The sequence below is a fragment of the Macaca fascicularis genome, chromosome 9 (genome assembly GCF_037993035.2).
Source record: "Macaca fascicularis isolate 582-1 chromosome 9, T2T-MFA8v1.1".
Taxonomy (NCBI): domain Eukaryota; kingdom Metazoa; phylum Chordata; class Mammalia; order Primates; family Cercopithecidae; genus Macaca; species Macaca fascicularis.
Window position 1 is genome coordinate 131,388,867 of NC_088383.1, and position 22,016 is coordinate 131,410,882.

At 35.6% G+C, this 22,016-nt stretch overlaps 1 protein-coding gene across 23 annotated transcripts in view; it reads left to right on the forward strand.

Moving 5' to 3' along the window:
• Window positions 1–22,016, forward strand: part of PLEKHA1 (pleckstrin homology domain containing A1) — a 57,504-nt gene that overhangs the window by 16,338 nt on the left and 19,150 nt on the right. For 22 of the 23 annotated variants that reach the window (XM_074003006.1, XM_074002995.1, XM_074003000.1 and 19 more), the window contains 5 exons: window positions 1,895–2,055; window positions 6,968–7,024; window positions 9,094–9,139; window positions 15,175–15,272; window positions 21,635–21,760. In XM_074003006.1, the coding sequence (XP_073859107.1) occupies window positions 1,915–2,055; window positions 6,968–7,024; window positions 9,094–9,139; window positions 15,175–15,272; window positions 21,635–21,760 (468 nt within the window). In that variant the 5' untranslated portion in view covers window positions 1,895–1,914. The remainder of the gene's footprint in view (window positions 1–1,894; window positions 2,056–6,967; window positions 7,025–9,093; window positions 9,140–15,174; window positions 15,273–21,634; window positions 21,761–22,016) is intronic. The other variant, XM_045361703.3, reaches the window with a different exon arrangement.

Genomic DNA, 22,016 nt, shown 5'->3' on the forward strand with positions numbered 1-22,016 from the left:
ATGCTTTTGGTATTATATTTAAGAATTCATTGCCAATTCCAAAGTAAGATTTACCTCATATTTTCTTCTGAAAGTTTTCTAGTTTTAGCTTTTAAATTGTTAATCCATTTTGAGTTAATTTTTATATATGGTGTGAGGTAGGGGGTCCAGCTTCATTTCGTTAACATGTGGCTATCCAGTTGTACCAGCACCATTTGTTGAAGAGGCTTTTTTTCCCCCTACATTGAATGGTATTAGCACCCTTGTTGAAATCAGTTGACTATAGATGTATACGTTTATTTCTGTGCTCAAATTCTTTTCCACTGATACATGTCTATTCTCATGGCAAGTTGATAGCTTTTACCTGTGGTATATGGTAATATAGAGTATTGATTTTTCAAGCTTTGATTACATTGTAAACTTTTTTTCTTTTTACAAACTTATAGTGAATTTATTAAAGAAATTATTTCCTTTTAAAGTGTCAGGTTTATAAGAACAACAACAACACACAAACTTATTGGATTGTTTTATTTAAAACTTTTTGGTGTATTTTATAATTTCTCTGACTGCACATGGAATAGTGATGCCGATACATAGTGTATCAGTGTGCATTGTGATTGAATTTTCACTGTAAGTTAAATTTACCTTGAGCCTCTAAATAAAGAACTACTTATGTAAATTCATCCTGCTAAAAGATATGATGGTGCCAGCTATAGAAGTACCAGAATAGGAACAGCTGTCTGTTGCAGATTTGGGCTAAGCATCACATCAAGAAGGAATCATATATCTGTAGTCTCTAGAGAAACAGTGCTTGGCACCTAACGGTTTTTAAACTTTAATCAGTACAACAAAAGTTGCAGTGCTTTAGGACCAGAATATGATATACCTTTTAAATCTCTTTTAATCTATAATGTCTTTCCCTTTTTTTTCTTGTAATAATTTATTTGCTAAATAAATTTTTTTCCCCTTTGTTTCTTATAGTCTGGTTCTTGTTGATTGAATTCCTTTGGTGCAGTTTAGTATGTTCTTCTGTGTTCTGCATCTCCTGTAGATTGGCATTTGGATATAGCGGGGATCTAAAAAACATTTTTTCTTGTTGTTTTATGTTCACTTCATAGGTGATGTTTGTGTCTTCCACCAGGAGGCACATCATACCTGCTTATCTCTCTTTCTACTACATTAACTAAGTTTATTTTGATTCACTTTAGTTTTAACAGTTCAAGGGTTTTTTAGAGAAGATGGTATAGAGCATAAGATAAGAGCTCTAGAGTACAGTAATCTGGATTCAGGCTTTGACTCTGGGCCTACTAGTTTTGGAATTTTGGAAAATCACTTCCCCTCTGTGTTAAGTTCCTTATCTGCTGGGGATGATTATGCCTACTCCTAGGATTGTTTAGAAGATTAAAGAGATCACATATGGAAAAGAACCTGGTACAGAGCCTGGCATGTAGCAAGTGGTCACTAAATGTTAACTGTTGTTGTTTTGTGAATTTAAAAATATTCTAAAATAATCTAAAGGATAGATTATCTTGATTATTCTAAAATCTAAAGGACAGATTATCTCGATTTGTAAGTGAGGAAATTAAAATTTGCATAATGATTGTTTTTTGGCTCACCTGGGTTTTTTTAGGGAAAAAGTAAGGAAATTATTCAACTGAGGTGAGTAGCTCTCCGTTGTCCCCATCAAAGTGAATAGTTACATTTAGTAACCACTCTTCATAAACTTAATTTCAAAAGTGATTTTTGTCAGTGCCTCGGATGTTGGTGTGTGTTCATTTTAATTGGCCTTATCTCATGTTGGCAAGTTGCCCCCTCATTGAACAGACTTATACCATAGCACGTTTTATGCTTGCAGTCCATGAGAAATACTTTTCTGTTTCATAGGGAGCTTACTGTTAATGTTTTTATTTTACAGTGTAATGTTCAAGCTCAGCAATGCCTTATGTGGATCGTCAGAATCGCATCTGTGGTTTTTTAGACATTGAAGAAAATGAAAACAGTGGGAAATTTCTTCGAAGGTACTTCATACTGGATACCAGAGAAGATAGTTTCGTGTGGTACATGGATAATCCACAGGTTCGTAAAGTCCCAAGGATTATCTTTTAAAAGCATAGAAAGTTGTATTTAAGTATTTAACATACTATACAGGTTTTAGTATTTGTCTTCTTAAACAGTATATTTTTAGATTTATTTCTACTGACTGTCCTCTCTGCTCTGCACTTCTGACCTCTACTGTCTTGTTTGAATTTCAGAAGGTGAAACTAAGTTTATTTGATAAAAATTAATGCTTTTGTATTTTTCCCTCGAGAGAGACATGCTCTCTGTGGTAGAAAATTAGGTTTTAGAAAATTAGATCTTGAGTCACAGAAAAAAATAACAATTGAAGCTGTCCCAAAAATCAGAAATACTGTTTTTGTAACATATATTTCAAACAACAGCTAAAATAAAGACCAGGGATAGATGATTTTCTTGCATTAAGGAGGCTTAATACCAGGGTCCCTTTAGTGAGATTAAATTTAGGTTTAAGATGCTGTATCTAGGATAGTGACTGTTATTTTTTAATAAATAAATGACTTAACCACGTGATGCTCTTGCGCATATGTAGTCCTTTTATTTTGTGGTGTTAGATTTGAGTCAGTCATTGTAATGCCATCCATGAACTGAAATGCATTTTGATTTTATTGTTGCCTTGCAAAACATAGGGGTAAATGTTGTAATTTAAAAATTAGAATCCCAGCCTTAAGATCTGTAAGAGGCCTGGGATTAGATATCATCTGTGAAGTAGTTTTAAACTTTCAACTTTCTCTACTTTTTTTTTTTTTTTTTGAGATGGATTCTCACTCTGTCACTCAGGCTGGAATGCAGTGGTACGATTTTGACTCACTGCAGCCTCTACCTCCCAGGTTCAAGTGATTCTCATGCCTCAGCCTCCTGAGTAGCTGGGACTACAGGGGTGAGCCACCACGCCCGGCTAATTTTTTGTTATTTTTAGTAGAGATGGGGGTTTCGCCGTCTTGACCAGGCTGGTCTTGAATTCCTGACGTCAGGTGATCCTCCAGCCTCAGCCTCCCAAAGTGCTGGGATTACAGGCATGAGCCACTGTGCCTGGCCTTTTGGAAATTTTTATCTTCAAATAAAAATTGGTATAAAAGTTAAAAATGGGGTTGTATGTTGCAAGGAAGGATGTGCAAAGCAAGGGATGAATCTCTAGCAGACTTCCAAGCTGATTTTTGTCCAGTAGGCTTCTCATGTGGGTGAGGAATGGAAGGTCTAGGGAAGAGCAGCAACTTATACAAGGTTCTGTTCTGTTTCACAGAGCAGGAACTAGGTCTCCTGATAAGTAGTCTAGTATTCTTCACTCTGTACTAATTTTAGATTAGACAAGATACAGATACACTAATGTGTGTGTGTTTATTTATGTAGAATTTGAGTTGTAAGGGACATCTCACCCATATGAGCCATTGCACGGTTCTGCCTATTTTCTCTCCCTGGTTTTTCTCTCTCATCACCAGGTCCGGTTGACATATGTATGGTTTCACCTGAATTTTACTTGAAACTCCTTGATTATTTTTCCACGTTCCTATGTAATAGATTCTTCTTGTCATTCTTCCTTTATCAGTACTACCCATTTAACAGAGCTAAAAGGAGTTAAGTACAAAATAGAATATATTTTTTACCCTGAATAAAACATGGACTGGGAATTCAGAGGAAAGTTATACAGCTAGTAGAAGGAGTTGAAGTCTTCATGGAAGTGGTAACATTTGAAATTGACCTAGTAGTTTGGATATAATATTGGCTAAGAGATGGAAAAGTTGATTATTCCAGTGCTCAAAGAGTAGTGTGGGCAGAGATCAAAGCAAGAGAGCCTGTGGCAGGTTTGGAGACTAGATCACTTTGGCTGTAGCACTCATCTAGGTTTGTACTCAGCTAGGTCTTGTCTGCATGAACTTTTGAAAGCCATATCTCTATGTTGGAATTAATGCATTGGCTTTTCTGGACATAGTGTCAATTTTTTTTTTAAGTGCAGAATTTAAATGTTTTTTAGTTTGTTCTTATTGAGTTTATGTCTTCTTTCCAACTTAGGAAATCTTGATTCTGTCAGCCAGTGTATTAGCCATTAGTAACAACTTGGTGTCACTTTTAAACGTAATAATCAAGACATAGCTACTCTTGAAAACTTTAGTAAAATGTCTTGCTAAGATTATTATATTATTTTCTTTATCAAGGTTATTATGATCAGTATAACCATATTATTACATCTTGACATAAGCAATTAGATTGAACCATATGAAATTGCTAATATACCTAATACACAAACATTTTGAATTACTAAAAAATGGCAATTTCGTATGGTTCAATCTAGTTGCTTATGTCAAAGTATAACATGGTGATACTGATGATAATAACCTTGGTAAAGAAAGAAAATTAGTTTGATTCATCTGTTATCAGGGAGCCACTTCTTCCCCTGACCACTGCTTCCTTTTCTGCTAACCATGGGTTTAAAAATTCATTCTAGTGTTTATTAGGGATCATTTTGGGGCTTTCTGTGTTTTATCAAGGAGGTTGGTAATCATGGAGAATGAAATAATTAAGTTGCTGTACGAGGGAGTGCATTTGAAGAGATTTGAAAAAGTATTTGGCAAAATGAGTTTAGGAACTCATAATCAACAAATGGCCTATTTCCCTTTTTTTCTTAAGTGTTCTATTAGTTTGTTATTTCTTGTTCATTGTCAAGTAACAAATTTTGAATCTCTTTTTTATCCAGTCAAACCTGATGGTAATCATACTAGTCCATAGAAACTGGGTATTTTGAATATTGCTTTTCTTTCAGCTACTTACATTTCTCTGTAGTGTACTACTATTACTGTGACACTTTATGTCATGCTTTGGTTTCTCATTTGTCTTCCTTCCACAAAGACTTAGAGCTCTATTCAGCAGTTAAAATAATAGGCTCATTAAAAACTGAAAAGAAATAAATTATTATCCTTGAATGGAAGGGTAACAGTTTTTGAAAAAATCACTTTGGTAGTAGTTAGAGATTCTTGAAGACATATTTACATTTCTTTTCCTTCCTTAAAGTTAAAAACCAAAAACCCATAAATATAAAACGTTATACATAAGAATACAAATAGCTTTTTAATGTTATACATTAATAAATTATAATTTTAATTTATATGCCTATTTACTATTTATTATTTATATTTGGAAGCTTGTACATAGTATATAGTTTAAAGCAGAACATAATTAATGGAATTTTACAACATATAGGTGTGTATGAAAGTTTTGAAAAGATCTGTCCGTGTCAACAGTAGGCAGTTCATGTTTGGGAATCTTAAGTCTTTGAAATATCTAGGCTTCCAGTTACCTCCTAATTATTCATTAGAACAAGCCCATAGATTTTTTTTATTTTTAAGTACATTATTGTAAAGTCAGTTGAATAGTTGATGCTTTCTAATCTCCAGCAGAAATAATTTTCAAAATTAACTAAATCTAATGTTTTCATTTTTACCTCTAAAATATTCTATCAGTCTTTTATCAGTCTTCTATCACATAAATGAAATTTATATTCTTTGTTTCTTTTCCCCACATTCTTTTGTCTGGTTTTCCTACCTCCATCTTCCTCCTCTATAATCCATTCAGTTTATTATATAGTAATTAAAGCATAATTTTTTTTTTTTTTTTTTTTTTTTTTTTTTTTTTTTTTTGAGACGGAGTCTCGCTCTGTCGCCCAGGCTGGAGTGCAGTGGCCGGATCTCAGCTCACTGCAAGCTCCGCCTCCCGGGTTCGGGCCATTCTCCTGTCTCAGCCTCCTGAGTAGCTGGGACTACAGGCGCCCGCCACCTCGCCCGGCTAGTTTTTTGTATTTTTTAGTAGAGACGGGGTTTCACCGTGTTAGCCAGGATGGTCTCGATCTCCTGACCTAGTGATCCGCCCGTCTCGGCCTCCCAAAGTGCTGGGATTACAGGCTTGAGCCACCGTGCCCGGCCTAAAGCATAATTTTGATTCCAGATCTGCTCATAAGCCTTCTTCGTTGGCTTCAAATTCTCTACAATATAAATTCTTTGCTGCTTTGTTTTTTATTTAGGTCCTCTATGATTAGGTTCTCAGTTCAAGTTTTCAGACCACCATTTTGTACCACAATCTTATAGGACACTACATCATAGCCCAACACAGCCACCCTCTCTTTCTAGTACAGAGCTGTGCACATTCAGTTGTTTGCCATAGTTTGTCCGTTTTCTCTGCTTGGAATATTCTCCTCTGCTTTTTGTGTTTCAAAATTTTCCTTAACCTCCAGCCTAAATGTTGTTCATTACTTCAGTCTTTCTGGATAACTTCAACCAGAGATGATTCTCCCTCTTCGTTTACCTTTAGCTCTTTTATGATGCAAACCATATCTAAAACTTAAGGGAAGAATGAAAATACTGTGTGTGAAAGTGCCTACATTCCCTGCATATGATGTAAAGAGAAGCTAACATTTTTTTTTTGGAAAAAGAAAGTATCAATGTAGATTAATATGGTATAACAAACAGTAAACCATTTAAATGGGGGGAAATGTAGTCCATTTTTGTCAAGAGATATTTGATAAAGAAATTTTAATAGAACAAAGTAATATGTATAGGCTTTTAAAGTATCTTACAATTATATTTGTTTTATGCCCCTAAATATTTCCCCCTTGCTTTCGGGAACAAAATCTGATCTTGTTTTTGGCTTTTTAAGCTCATGAGAAAGAGTATTGGTTTAGCTCCAGTGATAAAAATAGCCTTTTAGTCATAGAATGCATGATGATGGAAAAGAGTGGGATTCAGTTTTGTTATCCAAGCTATGGACTTGATTTCAGACCTAATAAAAACTTGAACAGAAGAAAAGTTCATTTGTAAAATGTGATATTAAAAATTGAGTTTTTTAACTTTTCAGAAGTACACATGGAACGTTATAAAATGAATTCGTAATATTGGATATTAATTATATATTAATAATTTGTTTCTAGAACCTACCTTCTGGATCATCACGTGTTGGAGCCATTAAACTTACCTACATTTCAAAGGTAGTCTTTATACATTGTCTTATATTCATGTGTGAATTAAAATCCTTGTGAATGAGAGTATGAATGGAAGCAGCAGTTTCCTTTCCATGTCCTTTAACAGTGATGTTCAGATTCCTATCATGCTGAAACAGTTTCTGATTACTATGTTTAGGAAATTCTTTAAATCGATACAATTATGAAGAATACGATTTTAACTTACAGGATGTGGCAAATTGCAAAAGTTAACATTAACTTTTATGATCAGGTATATGAACATCAGAAAGGGAGAAATCAGTGAAACAAATTCTATCCTGAGAAGGTCTGGAGATTTTTCTAAGTCTATATTATGTTTGTTTAGGCTGTTTCCAACTTTTAAATCCCATTGTCTTTGATACTTTGTTTTTTAATGTTTTATTTTGAGGAACATACGAACCATTTTCATATTGAAAGGATGATTCTCCCCCCTCTTTTCACTTTGTCTCTTTTCATTTCTGTTTTCTTCTTTATTTGTTTTTCTGGTAGTTTTGCAATACTATTTTTTTGTTTTTAAAAATTTTGATTTTACGTTTGTCAGGTACCTTTTTTTCTTATTTTCTTCTATTAATGTTTAGGGAACTAAAAGATGCTGAGGTGCTAGCCCTGTGGATTTGTGTGTGTGTGTGTGTGTGTGTGTGTGTGTTTTACATAAAAGCAATAAAAGCTTGTTGATTACTTACATATGAGATGCAAAAGGTAGCAACACAGTATTATTAGATAATATGGGTACTATTACGCATATACTGAGATCTGTTGGCAAAGGTAGATCACTTCAACAGAAGACAAATTTACAAATGTGCCTCTGTTTAGAAGATAGATGTTATATAAATAAAATACTTTATATTAGTGTTACAACAGAGGTATTCATTCTCATTGACCAAAAAGAAAAGAAAAGAGCCCTTGGACAATAAAGATTACATATTTAAAAGGAAACATTTTTCTGTTAAAATCATGTTATGTAAATTTACATATGGCAAATATTATGTGGAAGCTCTTTCTTGAAATCAAGTATTAACTCAGTAAAGTGGGTAGGGTGACTGGCCAGCTGCTTTCCCCTCCTCCATTGCTCTTCTTTTAAAATATAACCTTTTTTTCTGTGCAGTTCTGTAACTTTCATCTTGTCCTCCCACTTCCTGAAGTTTAAATTGTGCAGTTTGTACTCTACTTTGGATGTACCACTTTTTTTCCAAAAAAAATTTATTTCGAAAATTTATTTCTGGAACAAACTTTTGTGTGACTCAGAACTGTGAGTTTGTAGTCGGGATCAGTGAGGAATCCCAGACTTAGAATTCCTTTTGAAGGTACAAAACAGATGCTGCAATTACCAGTTCTGTCACTGGACAACAGCATGGCAATAGTTGTGAATGAGTTTCTTGGAGGTACTTTATTTAAAGGGATAGCAGCCACCAAATGCAGCTGGTTGCCTCATCTTCTAAAATGAACCATGAGCTGCATTTAATAAAGTGATCCCATTATCCTAGGGTATTCTCCTAGGAGCAAGAGAGGATCCAGCTCCATTTTGATCTCCTCATAGCAGATTAATGCCTTAATCTTAATTATTAAGATTAAGATTAATTCAGTTAAATGCCTGGATTTATGGACTTTAAATGTACAGTCTCCCCTTTACCCATCCCCATTTTTGCTTAAAAATCATAGCTAATTTAGAAATACGTTATTTGGGAAGAATGCATAGTTCTTGTAGAATATTCATTGAGGGTATTTTGAAAATTATGTTAAACTAAAAATACTTGTGTGTATGACATAAAGCCTAAAGGTTTACTTTCAGCTTCTCTCTGACATTTCTTTGAAGAGAAAACAAGTTTGTTCAAAGAAAATTTGGAAGTATTATTTGCAACTTCTTACAGTTGGGAACTGCATCCTATGTATTTAATTTGCTGTTCTTTTTCAGTTGTCTTTCATGTTTAATTTTAAGTCTATTTACTAAATGTGTATGATTATTGGGGAATCATACATGTGGAAGTTTACATAGTATATATGGTTGGTTTTAGGATGATATGAAGAAGTGAGGAACCCATCTCTATTTTTCTTTTTAGGTTAGCGATGCTACTAAGCTAAGGCCAAAGGCGGAGTTCTGTTTTGGTAAGTAGCCATGTTATATGTATTTTAAATTGACTGATATAATTGTATCATATTGTAAAAAAAAACTGTAGGAGAAAACCACACAAAACCTATGGCTGAATGAATTATTCTAAAGTGAATTCCCTTGTAACCGCTATACGGATAAGGAAATAACATTTTGCACTCGCCCTCCCCTAACCCCGAAGCCTCTTTCCTGTGTGCCATCCTAGTTACAATCACCTCCTTCCACCCATGTGTAACTGTAATTTTGGCATTTATAACGATCACCTCCAGTGAGATTTCAGGTAATTTTAAACTTTCTGTGTCATGTTATTCTACATTAAACATATAATTAATTAAAAGGATTTGGTCTTTAGCTTGTGGGTGGTGAGAAATGTACAGTTTGGGATAGGAGTAGTTGAGGGTATTGGATTAACTTACTCAGCAAATGTTTAGTATATGCCAGGCACTGTGCTTGGCAGTGGGGCAGTAAGATGAATAAGAAGCAGTTGCTGCCCTTAAGGCTGGTTGGCTCATAGATAAAAAATACCAGGCAATTATTATTGCAGTTGTCACAACCTGTAGATAAAGGGATATGCAATCTATTAAGCACAAAGAACGACCTTCAGATCTTTATTGGGGAGCTTGGGAGTCGGGGAGCCTCCCCGGAGGAGGAGATGCTTACACTGGTGGCCAACTAGCCTGCTGCTTATATCCTTTAGCACTGCAGAGAAAAGGCAGGAGGACCACATGCACAGAGGATTGTGGGGAGAAGAGCGTGGTGTCTCTGGAGCTGAACACTGAAGCTAGAGGGTATGATAAGTAGCTAGAGAGTAGAAAGGCAGGCAGAAGCCAGGGTGCTGTGTTTTGACGAGCAATAGGTTTTATTATTTCGAAAAAAGGAGAAGAGAAAGAGAGCATCTGAAAGCAGACATAAGGTGAAGGAGTTTTTTGTTTTTTGTTTTTTTTTTGGTATGGATAGGAAGGTTTTGATGTAGGTAGACTGGGTAAGTGGCCTCTGAACTACTGTACTTATGTAAGGTCCTGAGTTAGTGTGGTGGCAATGGGAGGAGGAGGAAGGGTGAAAAGAAGGAAAAGTGCAGGGGCTTGGTGGATATGGGGGAATTAAGAGAGAAGAGAGAGGTAGCAGGGAAGTTTGCTTCAAGTAAAGAAATGGGAAGTCAGGGAGAGCTGGTTATATAAGGTAAAATGTTTGCTATGGAGTTGAAATGGTGGAGAACTTCCAAATGGAAATGTTCTGTTGATAGTAATTGAGGACTGGATGGAACTTTAAGGTCAAGAATGGAGAAATTTGGGGTCTGTTAAAAAGGCAGTGGTAGTTGAAGCTAGGAAAATTGATACCCTCTCAGAGAGTATGTTAGTGGACATTAGTGACTGAAGGAACAAATATTTGGAGTGGCCAACTAACATCAAAAGGGACTATTTCACATTAAAATGAGAGATACTTTTGGGGGTAGAGTTGAAATTCTTTGCTCTCTTTTGCTTGAAAAGGACAGGTTTCTTTAGGCAGTGGTTAGAAATAGCATCTTGATGTGAGCAAGATGAAACGTGGCTGTCAAGGTAATCCTCTTACCTTGAAGATTAAATAGGAAGATTAAATTAAATTAAATGCTTTTATCTCACTATGAAGCTATTTTTTAAAGTTACATGTTTATTACTAATTATAATTTTGGTTACGAAGCAGGACAATGTCTCAGAGCCTTGTAAATGAATCGGTATTGCATGTCAAATAACTGAGAACTTTGTATTTTAGAATGTATAATGCACATACTTTTGACAACCCTTTTTTTCTAAAATCTCAAACTTACAGAAATAGTAATATACAGTAACAGACTTGACATTCATAGTTATTGGAGTATTTAGAATGGGTGATTTTAGTTGGAATCAAAAATTAAGATTAGTCATTCATTGATCAGTCAATAGTTTATTAGTCCTCTACTGCTAGTGGGAGTAAAGATTCATGAAATGCTTACTTTCAGAGAGAGAAGCACTGTCTTCTAAATAGAACCACAACTTTCATTCAAAGTGGCAACATGTCTTCTCTCAAATTGTCCCAAGCCAGTGAGAATAAGAAACATGCAAGCCATTTTTGATGGAGGGAGCAGAGTATCTGTAACCCTCAGTATGTAAAGTTGGAAAGTGGATAGAGGAATGGTAGATAATTTAGCAGAGTGGAGGAAGAGGCCAATGAAAAGCTCACCATTTAAGTTTCTGCCTCACCCCAATTCTAGATAGGCTTAGGTATAGGAGATACATTTTCTGAGGAAGCAACAGTGAGGAAGGACCAAAAACAGGGACTTAGTTTGCATATCTATATCAGAAACAATCTCTGTTCCCTACCTCCATCTAGCTGGATCAGGCAGACACCCTTCCCCTGTTCCAGCAGGAAATGGGATGTGTGGTGTCTCCACAAATACAATCAGTGAGGCTATATATTTCGGGGCACTAGTCCCAGAGAACGAAAGGAATGAGGCATGAAAGTGAAAATCGGAAGATTAAATGAAAGTCTGCACAATCAGTGCAACCCCAACCCCAGAGCACTGGGCAGCCGGGTTTAGGTGAGTAAGATCTGAATACCCTAGAGAAAAGATCCATAGATACTGACTGACATCTGGGCATTTCTACTAGAAGAGCTTGCCATAGTTGACTAGTGAGGTCCACAGTCAGCAGCCCTACAACAACCCAAGAGAGCTTTTCATCAGTCTTTTTAGCACTTTCTTTTAAAATATGAATAGACAGCCCAGGATTACTGAACATTTGATGAGAGAGGATTATCAAACAGGAGAAGGAACATGAGACAATGCAAAACTCACAAGAAAAAGGCAAAGAAATCTGAAAGTAGAACAAAGGTAAAGATAGATAATGGAAAAGAGATGAAAGCAATCAAAGAAGTCCAACATCTGATAGAGACTGAGAGGACAGAGGAAAGTACAGAATAGAGAAAACAGAATGGGGAAAATTGACAAAGAGTGTGATAAAATACCTTAGAACCTCTTGAACCAAAACCATATATTCATAACCAGTTGATCTCAGGTTGTGAGATGATTTTTGTTTGCAGTTAAGCTAATGTTTATGCTTCAAGTTTTATCCATTTTATGTATTCATTCTAATCATAAAGATTTGAAATGAAATACTCAAGTGGAAAAGGTAGGAAGGATACAAGCTTCTAGGGGTGCATTTATTATTTACAGTGAAACCTTTACTTTAGGGTTTTTATGGTAACTTAGCAGTATCAAAGTTTTTTTTTTTTTAATTGTTCAAAGATTTTCTTTCCTTTTCTCCCTTCCCCACCAATATTGCTAATACACCACATTTCAGTCACTTGCTTTCCTTTTTCTTTTTTGAGATGGAGCCTCCTCACTCTGTCCCCTGGAGTGCAGTGGTGTAATCTTGGCTCACTGCAACCTCCACCTCCTGGGTTCAAGTGATTCTCCTGCCTTAGCCTCCCAAGTAGCTGGGATTACAGGTGCCTACCACCGTGCCTGGCTAATTTTTGTATTTTGAGTAGAGACAGGGTTTCACCGTGTTGGCCAGGCTTGTCTCGAACTCCTGACCTCAAGTGATTTGCCTGCCTTGGCCTCCTAAAGTGCTGGGATTACAGGCGTGAGCCACTGCTTCCTGCTTTACATTTTTTATAGTGCTTCCTTACTCCTTAGAAATCTCCAGATGATGGCAGTGAAGAATATTCTGTACCAAGCACTGTGTTAGTTTCTTGACATATAAGATCGTCACCTCTTAAGGAGGTGGAATGAGTGGCATTCCCATTTCACAGATGAGGAGTATCAGGCTCAGAGAAATTAAGTAATGTTTGAAAGATGATATTCCTTGTAAGTGCATAAGCTAGTCAGGTTGGACTGATTCCAGGCTGACTTTTTTTCTAGATCATACCTATATATCTACATCTTGTCATGAAGTAATTCTTAAAGTCCAAGAGATTTTATTCAGATTTCAAGGTATACTAGGAGTCTTTTTTTAGATATATATTTACATCTCTTCCTTCCCTTAAAAGAGATCCTTATATAAATATTATTTATTCAGAAGTATATGTATTAAGCATTTACTGTGTACCAAGTATAGTATATTAATAAGTGCATAGATTTTTAAACTCTTCAGATGTTCTGGGCAGATGCCCAAAATAACATTGAGGGGAAGAAGCCATTATGAATGAGGAGGGCTCTGCTTCAGCCTAAGCTGAAAAAAAAAAAGAGTATAAAAGGAAGCCTTACTGATGGCTAGAAATTACAAGCACAAGTTATTTATTGATAGGTATAGCATCCTAGTGAATTACGGATTTATCTTAATATATATTTATGGCAATTATAACTTTTCCAGTCTCTAGAAAGATATACAAGAACAGATTTCCAGTGTGTTAAATTTCTTTTAAGGTTATAGACTGGTTGTTTTGTAGTGCTTTGCAAGATAGGCTTTGACTTCCTTTCTAAGACCTTCATCTCAATTCAAGGAAGCTGTAGTTTAGAGTGTCTTGGTCTCAGTCCCAATTTCAAAATCTTGTGTGTTTTCCTTGAGAGTTTGCATTTCCCCTTCTCTTAGCCACATTCAACTGTGTGCTAGTATATCTTTTAAAATTTTGGTGGAGACGTTTTGAAGTTATTTTTATGTTTGAACAATTGCAACAGTATAACTATTCAGATAGCTCCTGGAATAATATTTTTGCTTTTAAAAATAAATGCACGTGGTGTATAATACATAGCTTTAATTCAAGAGTGGACTATGATGGTTTATAGACAACTGTATGTGCACATGTGCTTTGCTTTATAAAAGTATATAGTCCCTAAAGGGGTATATATAAACTAAATTGCATAAAAGTTCCAAATGTATTAAGATTCAAAATATAAAGGAAATTCATAAGGTCTAGAAAAATAAATCTTAAGTTAGGGAGATTTTCTAGATGATATGAAATCTGGATACATTTATAGAAAAGATTCATAGTATATTAAAATTTGATAAGGTATTTACCTTATTTACCAAATTATTTACCAATAGGTTGTTAAAGAGTATTAGTCAGGAAAACACCACACTAGGTATTTCAAACCCAAGGGATTTGTTACAGGGAATTGGTTACCCAAATCTTGGAAGACTGAAAGAATGCGAAAGGAATGCTGAAGTAACCCAGAAATTAGAAACTACATGAAGTAACTACTACTCAAGGAGGGCTAGAGAGACAAAAGGGGAGAGACAGTAGTATTACTATAACCTAGGGCAGTGGAGTAGGAGCTACCATGGAGCTATTGGTATCCAAGGGGTCTCTGCAAGGCTGGCGTAGGGGACAGGAAAAGGCCTCTAATAGTAGCTAGTTGTGTGCTGCCGTTGGAGAGAGGTCAACAACAGCGGGAATCAAGGAGAGTCTCCTCTTTCCTTCTCCCCTCTCCCACTTTACAGTCTCTCATCAGTACCTCCCATTGGCAGAGAATGGCCTCAGATGGGGTCTAGGAAATATTGTTTGCAGACTGCCAGCCCCAATGCCACAGAGCCTTTGAAAATTAGAAACTAGAGATATCCACAGGTGCTAATAACCAGTTCTGGTGAGGGGTATTCAGTGAAATAAACCTTGCGTATGTGGTTGATAGGAATGTGAACAGATTCAACTTTGTGGGAAGATGATTTGGAAATGCCTATAAAAAGTTTAAACGTCAGCTGTCTTTGACCCAGCCAATCTATGTCAAGAAATTTATCCCCCAGAAATGCTAGCGAAGTGTGGAGAAATATATGTGTGTGATGTTTCATTGTAATATTTTATATAATTTCAAAAACCGGAAGTAGCCTAAGCGTCTATCATTAGGGGATTGACTAAATGTATTGTGGTGTATCCATTTGATAAAAAACATGGCCATAACAAAATAAGAGTTTTACCTGTGTTATTGTGTGATAAAAGCTATATTATATGTGGTCTGATATATTTCATCAAATCCACGAGAGTCATGGTGTTGAACCTAGTGAAGTTTTTCAGCTACTGCGAACATAAATTTACAGGTAATAAGTACAGTATTTGGTGTGTTATTTTTTTCTGTCAACAGTTATGAATGCAGGAATGAGGAAGTACTTCCTACAAGCCAATGATCAGCAGGACCTGGTGGAATGGGTAAATGTGTTAAACAAAGCTATAAAAATTACAGTAAGTATATGTATTTTTTTGAAAACTGTTCGATGTCTGGAATTAATCTTTTCATTTTGAAGATACACCTACCAAATGTTCCCAGCTTACCAACAGGTTTCATACTCAAGCTTTGTTTAAAAGACAGGTGTTCAGAATGTGAATATGTTGTCTTGTACTTGGTGACTGTTGGTCCTTTAATCAGCCCATGATTGCCTTTTTAACTTATGAACCTAATAAGGAGATATATTACTGCAGATCTTAATCACTTCTTACAACGTTTCTAGAATATGTGCTTAGCACGTAGAGTTCTACCGGGAGGATATATTTTTTTCTTCTAGTATAGTGTAAGAGATTTCCTGCCACCTACCTGGGGAATAGGCACTTCTCTCTTCTAAGCCCTGACTGGGGATTGGGGTCAGAGAGGGAAAGAGTTGAAAACAGGAGCAGAACAAGGGGAGATGAAGGCTGAAAAATGAGGGATAGGGATAGGGATAGGGATAGTGTCTGAAGGGTTGTGGCAACCAGAGGGTCCTGCCCCATGTGACCCTTGAGAAGTTTGTCTCAGGCTCTAAACTTCCTATGTCCGATTTTTTTCCTTGCGTTCCAGGGCTTGATACCTTTCCCATGCTACAATTTCTTGCTTGTAATGTGTGCTTCTCTTCTTTTTTGGTTTTCTGATGAATATTTATTGATTATTTACACTGTGCCAGATCTTAGACTGAAGGTTTTACTTAAATGAACTGGAAAAGTGAGACCTAGAAAGATTAATCTACCAGTTTTATAGCTAGTAGATTATGGAGCTGGAAGTCCAGTCCAGTTTGTTGGACTCTGGAGCCTGAACTCTGAAGTGCAGTGCCTTACTGCTTCCTGAACAAAAACAGCCCCTGTCTCCTTACTCTTTTGTTCCTAAAACCAAAAACCTTTACTGAGAGAGTTTGCTAGTGATGGTTTCCCTTTACACTTTTGTAGAAAAATACATAGTAGACCTGCATGGAATATGTTGGGAAGGAGTTCTTGTGTTGTGAGATTTGTGTCAATTGCGTTTTTGTTTTTTTTTTTAATAAAGTGCAATTATTTACTGACCCTAAGTGACGTATTCTCAAAGAATATGTGCCCTGAAAGTCAGCGTATGTTAGTCACTCGTTAGTTTTAATCTAAAATGAATAATTTCATATTTATATCACAACACAATAGTCAGTGTAGTTAAAGCTGTTCCCAGAGTTAAGTCGAATTTTTTTTTGTTTTGCACTAGAACAGCTTGTTACCACATGACAGAAACGCCTACGCACTGCATCTGATCTGTGCATGAAGCAGAAGTTATTTTAGGTTTGTGCAGTTTTAGGAAAGCAATTTTTAAACCTGATTCAGACATACATATTCTTAAAAACTTTTAGCTAATCATTTTAACTCTTTTAATTAATATTCCCTGCTGAAAAATTTCTTTAGAAAGATAGTATCTCGTAACTTTACTAACTTCATGTTTTACAATTTGCAGTAACAAGCAGCACTGGTTTCTTAGTGCTTTAAGAGAAAAAGCAGTGAATTGTCTCAGGCTTTTTACCATTTTGGGGGGTCTTAAATTGCTATGTCTAATTTATCAGTGGTATGAAACAGTCTTACACAAATGACACTGGTAAACTTTTTAGCATGAAGGAAAAACAGATTAGAAATTCTAAATAGAATTCTTAAAAATACTTCTAAGTAGCTTTTGTGGTCTTGCAACTTTATTTTACATGTTGAAATTTTTATAGTTTTTAAGATAAATTTGTTGGTAAATGATTTTAATGTTTTTATAATTCACATTTGGAAAATATAAATATAAGATATAGAAATCCTTATTACTATAGTGATTAATAAAGTGGTTATAACTGCATTAAAGTGAGTATAGAATTGATAGCACTTATTAAAAATAAACTTTAGATAGACACACATTTAACTCAGGATAGCAATGAAATAATTTCCCATGCTTTAATAAGATATGCTTTATGTTAATTTTATTCCTTAAAAATCTTACCTGTTTTATGTGCATTTTATATATTAAGTGTATTAAAGTGTGGAATCTCTAATTTGTTATATTTTCCTATGAACATTGCTGATAATTTACATGTAGATTATTTGAAAACTTAAAATGTACATTTTGATATATGTACTTAATACATAAATCTTTCTATGGAATCACTCTCATTTTGGTGAACTGTATAATTTAGTGGTCTTTTAGTGGTCTGCTAAGTACTGTGTGATAAGTTAATTTTAAAATTTTAGAAATCTGAAATTAGAGTTTGGAAATGTGTGGTTTCAAAATAGAGATGGTTAGAGGGCAATGGGTAAGGGAATGATGATTTTTAAGCTATTTCCTAATTATAATATATTGCCATTTTAATCCTTTATCCTCCAACTCTGTGACTTTCCTTACTTTTCTTAAGTCTAGTTGGGTGCCACTTGAAATTCTTTACCCTTTACATGGGGTTACAGCCTTATAAACCCATTGTAAGTCAAAAACACAAGTTGAAAATCTATTTAGTACCCCAACAAACCCACTATAAAGTTGAAAAATTGTTAGTTGAACCATTGTAAATCCTGGACCATCTGTATTACACACGCACAAAAAGGAAAAGAGCAACAGTGGGAGAATCATCCCTGAAGGGGGAGTATCAATGACTGGAGTGAGGAAAATCAAATTTTAAAGTTTGCTTTCCACTGTTCATTTATAGTAATAACAACATAAATATGGTGGTTTCTGTTTCCTTATTGATTATTAAGGAATGTCTAAGATATATATCTGAACAGAGAGCCACTGTTTTTAAACATGTCTTTTTTAAAATTTAAAAATAAATATTCGATTTGAATCTAAAAATTAGTCCTTTGAATTTGTGACAGACACTCCACAAGTTTGGTATATTTTTAATAGAAACTGGAAACAAGTAGATGTAGAATTCTCAGAAAGATTGTAAGACACGGGAGTTTGTGTCTGCACTAAGGATTTTTATTCTCAGTGAAGTGAATTGAACATTATCGCTATTTCTTTCTTTCTTTCTTTCCTCTTTTTTTAATTTTTTTGAGATGGAGTGTCCCTCTGTTGCCCAGGCTGGAGTACAGTGGTGCTATCCCAGCTCGCTGCAGCCTCTGCCTCTGGGGTTCTAAGTGATTCTTGCGCCTCAGCCTCCTGAGTAGCTGGGATTACAGGTGTGCGCCACCACACCCGGCTAATTTTTGTATTTTTAGTAGAGACTGGATTTCGTCATGTTGTCGAGGTTGGTTTTAAAACTCCTGGCCTTGAATGATCCACCCAGCTCGGCCTCCCAAAGTGCTGGGATTACAGGCGTGAGCCACTGCACCTAGCCCAACATTACATTATCATTCAGTGAATTGAATATCAACTTTCCTTTTAACTTTTGAGAAACCTGCAGCGTTTTTATGTATTTCACGCATAAATACTTAAATCTGTTTTGTTCATCTCTTTATTCTCTAGTTATTTTTACCTTTTCTTTTCCTACTATTAGAATTTCCTACTACTAGGATCACATGGAAATGCCTGCCAAGAATACATTCAGATCTCCTACACAAAATGCAGGGACGTAAAAAGATAGAAAGCCAAGGAAAGGGAGAAAGGCAGTAGACAAAGAAACCAAGTGGCTTCAGTGTCTGATATGTGCCAGCTGCCCAGTGGAATCACTTTTCTCATTTTCATTGGACAGTTGGGTGGTTTGGGGTAGGGTTGTATCCTGAAAATGTCTATCTTAATGGCTGAATGTAGACCATGTTTTCTAGTGGGACCTATCGTTTTTAAAGGAGTTATCCATATTCATGGATATTTTGCTTGAACTTTTCTTGTTCTTAGGGAATAAGATGATTAAAGTTAGATAATTTTTATAGTAAAATGCAGTTCTAAGTTAACTATTAGCGTTTGATTTTATTATAATGACAAATTAGAAGCAGTGAGCTTAACAGCATGAGCAAGGACTTTTAATATACTGTAATTTAAGAAAAATGGAAAAACCAATATAAATTTCAGTATTTTAAAAATTATTTTAAAGGTTTTTCTTAATAATTCCGATGTCTAAGTAAACTTCTTGAGAGAATAACGGCTGGTTTTCTTATGGGTCACCTCTTAGCAGCACCTCTCATCTAATCTAGTTGAATAGATTGTTTTCTCTCTGGTTTCAAGTTCTCTTAATGCTGTTTTCTGTTCTCAGTGAGATAACCAGGCCATATTTTCTCTGTCAGAATAATTGAAATATATGATGCTATTTATTAGAAAATATAATGGGCTTCCCTAGCAAATCGTTCCAGGGTATACTATCCTAATTTTATTTGACAAGGAAAGTTATCTTCATTATTTTATTGCCTTTAAAAAGCACTCCAAAATGTGCACGTTCTTAGAAGCATTCAAGAGGTATTCAGGATTCTCTTCTCTTTCCTGTTTTCTCTCTCTTTTGTTTCTGCGGATGAGGGCATTGTAGTATGAATATGAACCAGAGGCTGGAGGGTTGGGCTTAAGGCCTGAGAGAAACCACTTCAAGGGCGGCAGGTGGGGAAGAAAGGGAGAGGGAGTTTTAGAAGTCATCTAAGAGACAAGTCATTTATTATATCCATAAATTACATTTGTGTGGATTGGGATTTACTGTAGCTCAGCGTCCTTTCATATACACATGGACCATGTTCGCTAAATGTTTTGCAAAATGCTGCTTTGCAAATCCTTATCTGCATTGTATACCCTCTTTTCTACAAATCGGGTGGGAGTAGCATCGTATAGAAGGAGAGCACAGGTTTTAGAGAGTGTTTCTCAATACGGTTTCTGAAACTCCTGCCTCAAAAATGTCTGGTGTTCTTGCTTAAAGTGCAAGTTTTTGGGCTGCAGTATAGATTTGTGGAGTCAGTTTCTGGGTTCGAAGCAGGGAAATCTGAAGTTTTAAATAATCTTCCTGGGTGATACCTTATGCACTCTAAAGTTTGAGAAACCACACTGCTTTGGAATCACACTAGTAAATGGTTTGAGCCTTTGAATACAATGTGAATGGTGTCCTGTAGTTCTACCAGTACTCTATTAACAGGAATTAGCTATATGACAAGCAAACTATTTAAGTTAAATATTTCTACACCACTACTTCTGTGATTGTCAGTAGTATTTGTCATAGTGTTTCTGAAAGACTGCAAGGTTCCAAATGCCCTTTAAATCATTGGAGAAAGACTAAATCATGTTCAACATCATAATTGATGCTAAGCAGATTTGATTACATTTTATTCACAGCCTTAAAAATGTATAATTTAAATACAGACTACGTGCTTAACAGTCTACAGATAGAAATGATTTACTCAGTACCTTATTTACTGAATAGATCACGTAAGAAAAGCTAAAATATATGTTAAAAATTTGTGATACCTTTGATTTTTTCATCCCCTTTAGTGAGGTGTTAATAGGAGATTCTGCTGTTACCACAGTCATTGTTTTCCTGTACTTGTGAATGATTTATCATTGATCCAAGTATTGGAATTCCTTCTTTAAATTTCTAATGAAAAGTTTTGTTTTGAAACTTCTGATGTGTTTTTTTTTTTTTTTTGAGATGGAGTCTCACTCTGTCACCCAGGCTGGAGTGCAGTGGCCGGATCTCAGCTCACTGCAAGCTCCGCCTCCCGGGTTTACGCCATTCTCCTGCCTCAGCCTCCCGAGTAGCTGGGACTACAGGCGCCCGCTACCACACCCGGCTAGTTTTTTGTATTTTTTAGTAGAGACAGGGTTTCACCAGGTTAGCCAGGATTCTGATGTGTTTTAAGAATTTTGCTATTTTTCCTGCTGACGTTGGATTCATCCATTGAGTCTTTCAGCATTTATTGAATACACTATGGTTTTGGTAATAGTCTCTGTCTTGAAGTCAGGAAAGACTGAATATGCCACAATCCCAGAATCATGGGTAGGAATGGAGAAAGGGAAGAAAACAGCAAAGAGCTGTAAACCAATTATAAGTGTGCCAGTAAACAGGGTCTAGAGCACAGCAGTTGGGCTTGGCAGAATTACACACACTTGGCTAGAATGTATTATAGTCAGGACCTAAACCTATATCCCTAATGCCCCTGAGCCTATTTCCTTATCTCTTAGGTGGGGGTAGAACCCCTATGCATAGGGTAGACAGGAGTAGTAAAGGAGAAAAATGTATGAAATAGTACTTGCCCGAGTAAGCACTCAGTGATAGCTATATTATAAAGTATTATTCTAACAGAAAAATTAGTGTGATAACTTAAAGGAGTACATATATGGACTGTAAATAATTTTTATATGTATTTGTCAACTATATACAAACAGACAATTAATTAGAAATTCTGAGAAAATAGGTTCACATGTATAATGCTGGTTGCAAAATGATTCATTTTATTTACTATTTCAGGTACCAAAGCAGTCAGACTCACAGCCTAATTCTGATAACCTAAGTCGCCATGGTGAATGTGGGAAAAAGCAAGTGTCTTACAGAACTGATATTGTTGGTGGTGTACCCATCATTACTCCCACTCAGGTAATTAGGTAACTCTTCTATTGCATGAGGGTCTAATTACTGTATATTGATTTTTATATTATTAAAACTAAAACAGGGCATCTTTGCTGAATTAGTATAATATTCGATTACTATAAAATATTTTTGTTTATTTCAAAAGTATTTATTATAAAAAATTTGGAAATTACATAACGTTTAACACTTTATCATGATTTCTCTGAGCCTTTCTTCGGTGTACTTTTCACCTCAGAAATGGAGATATGAGTTGTATATTACA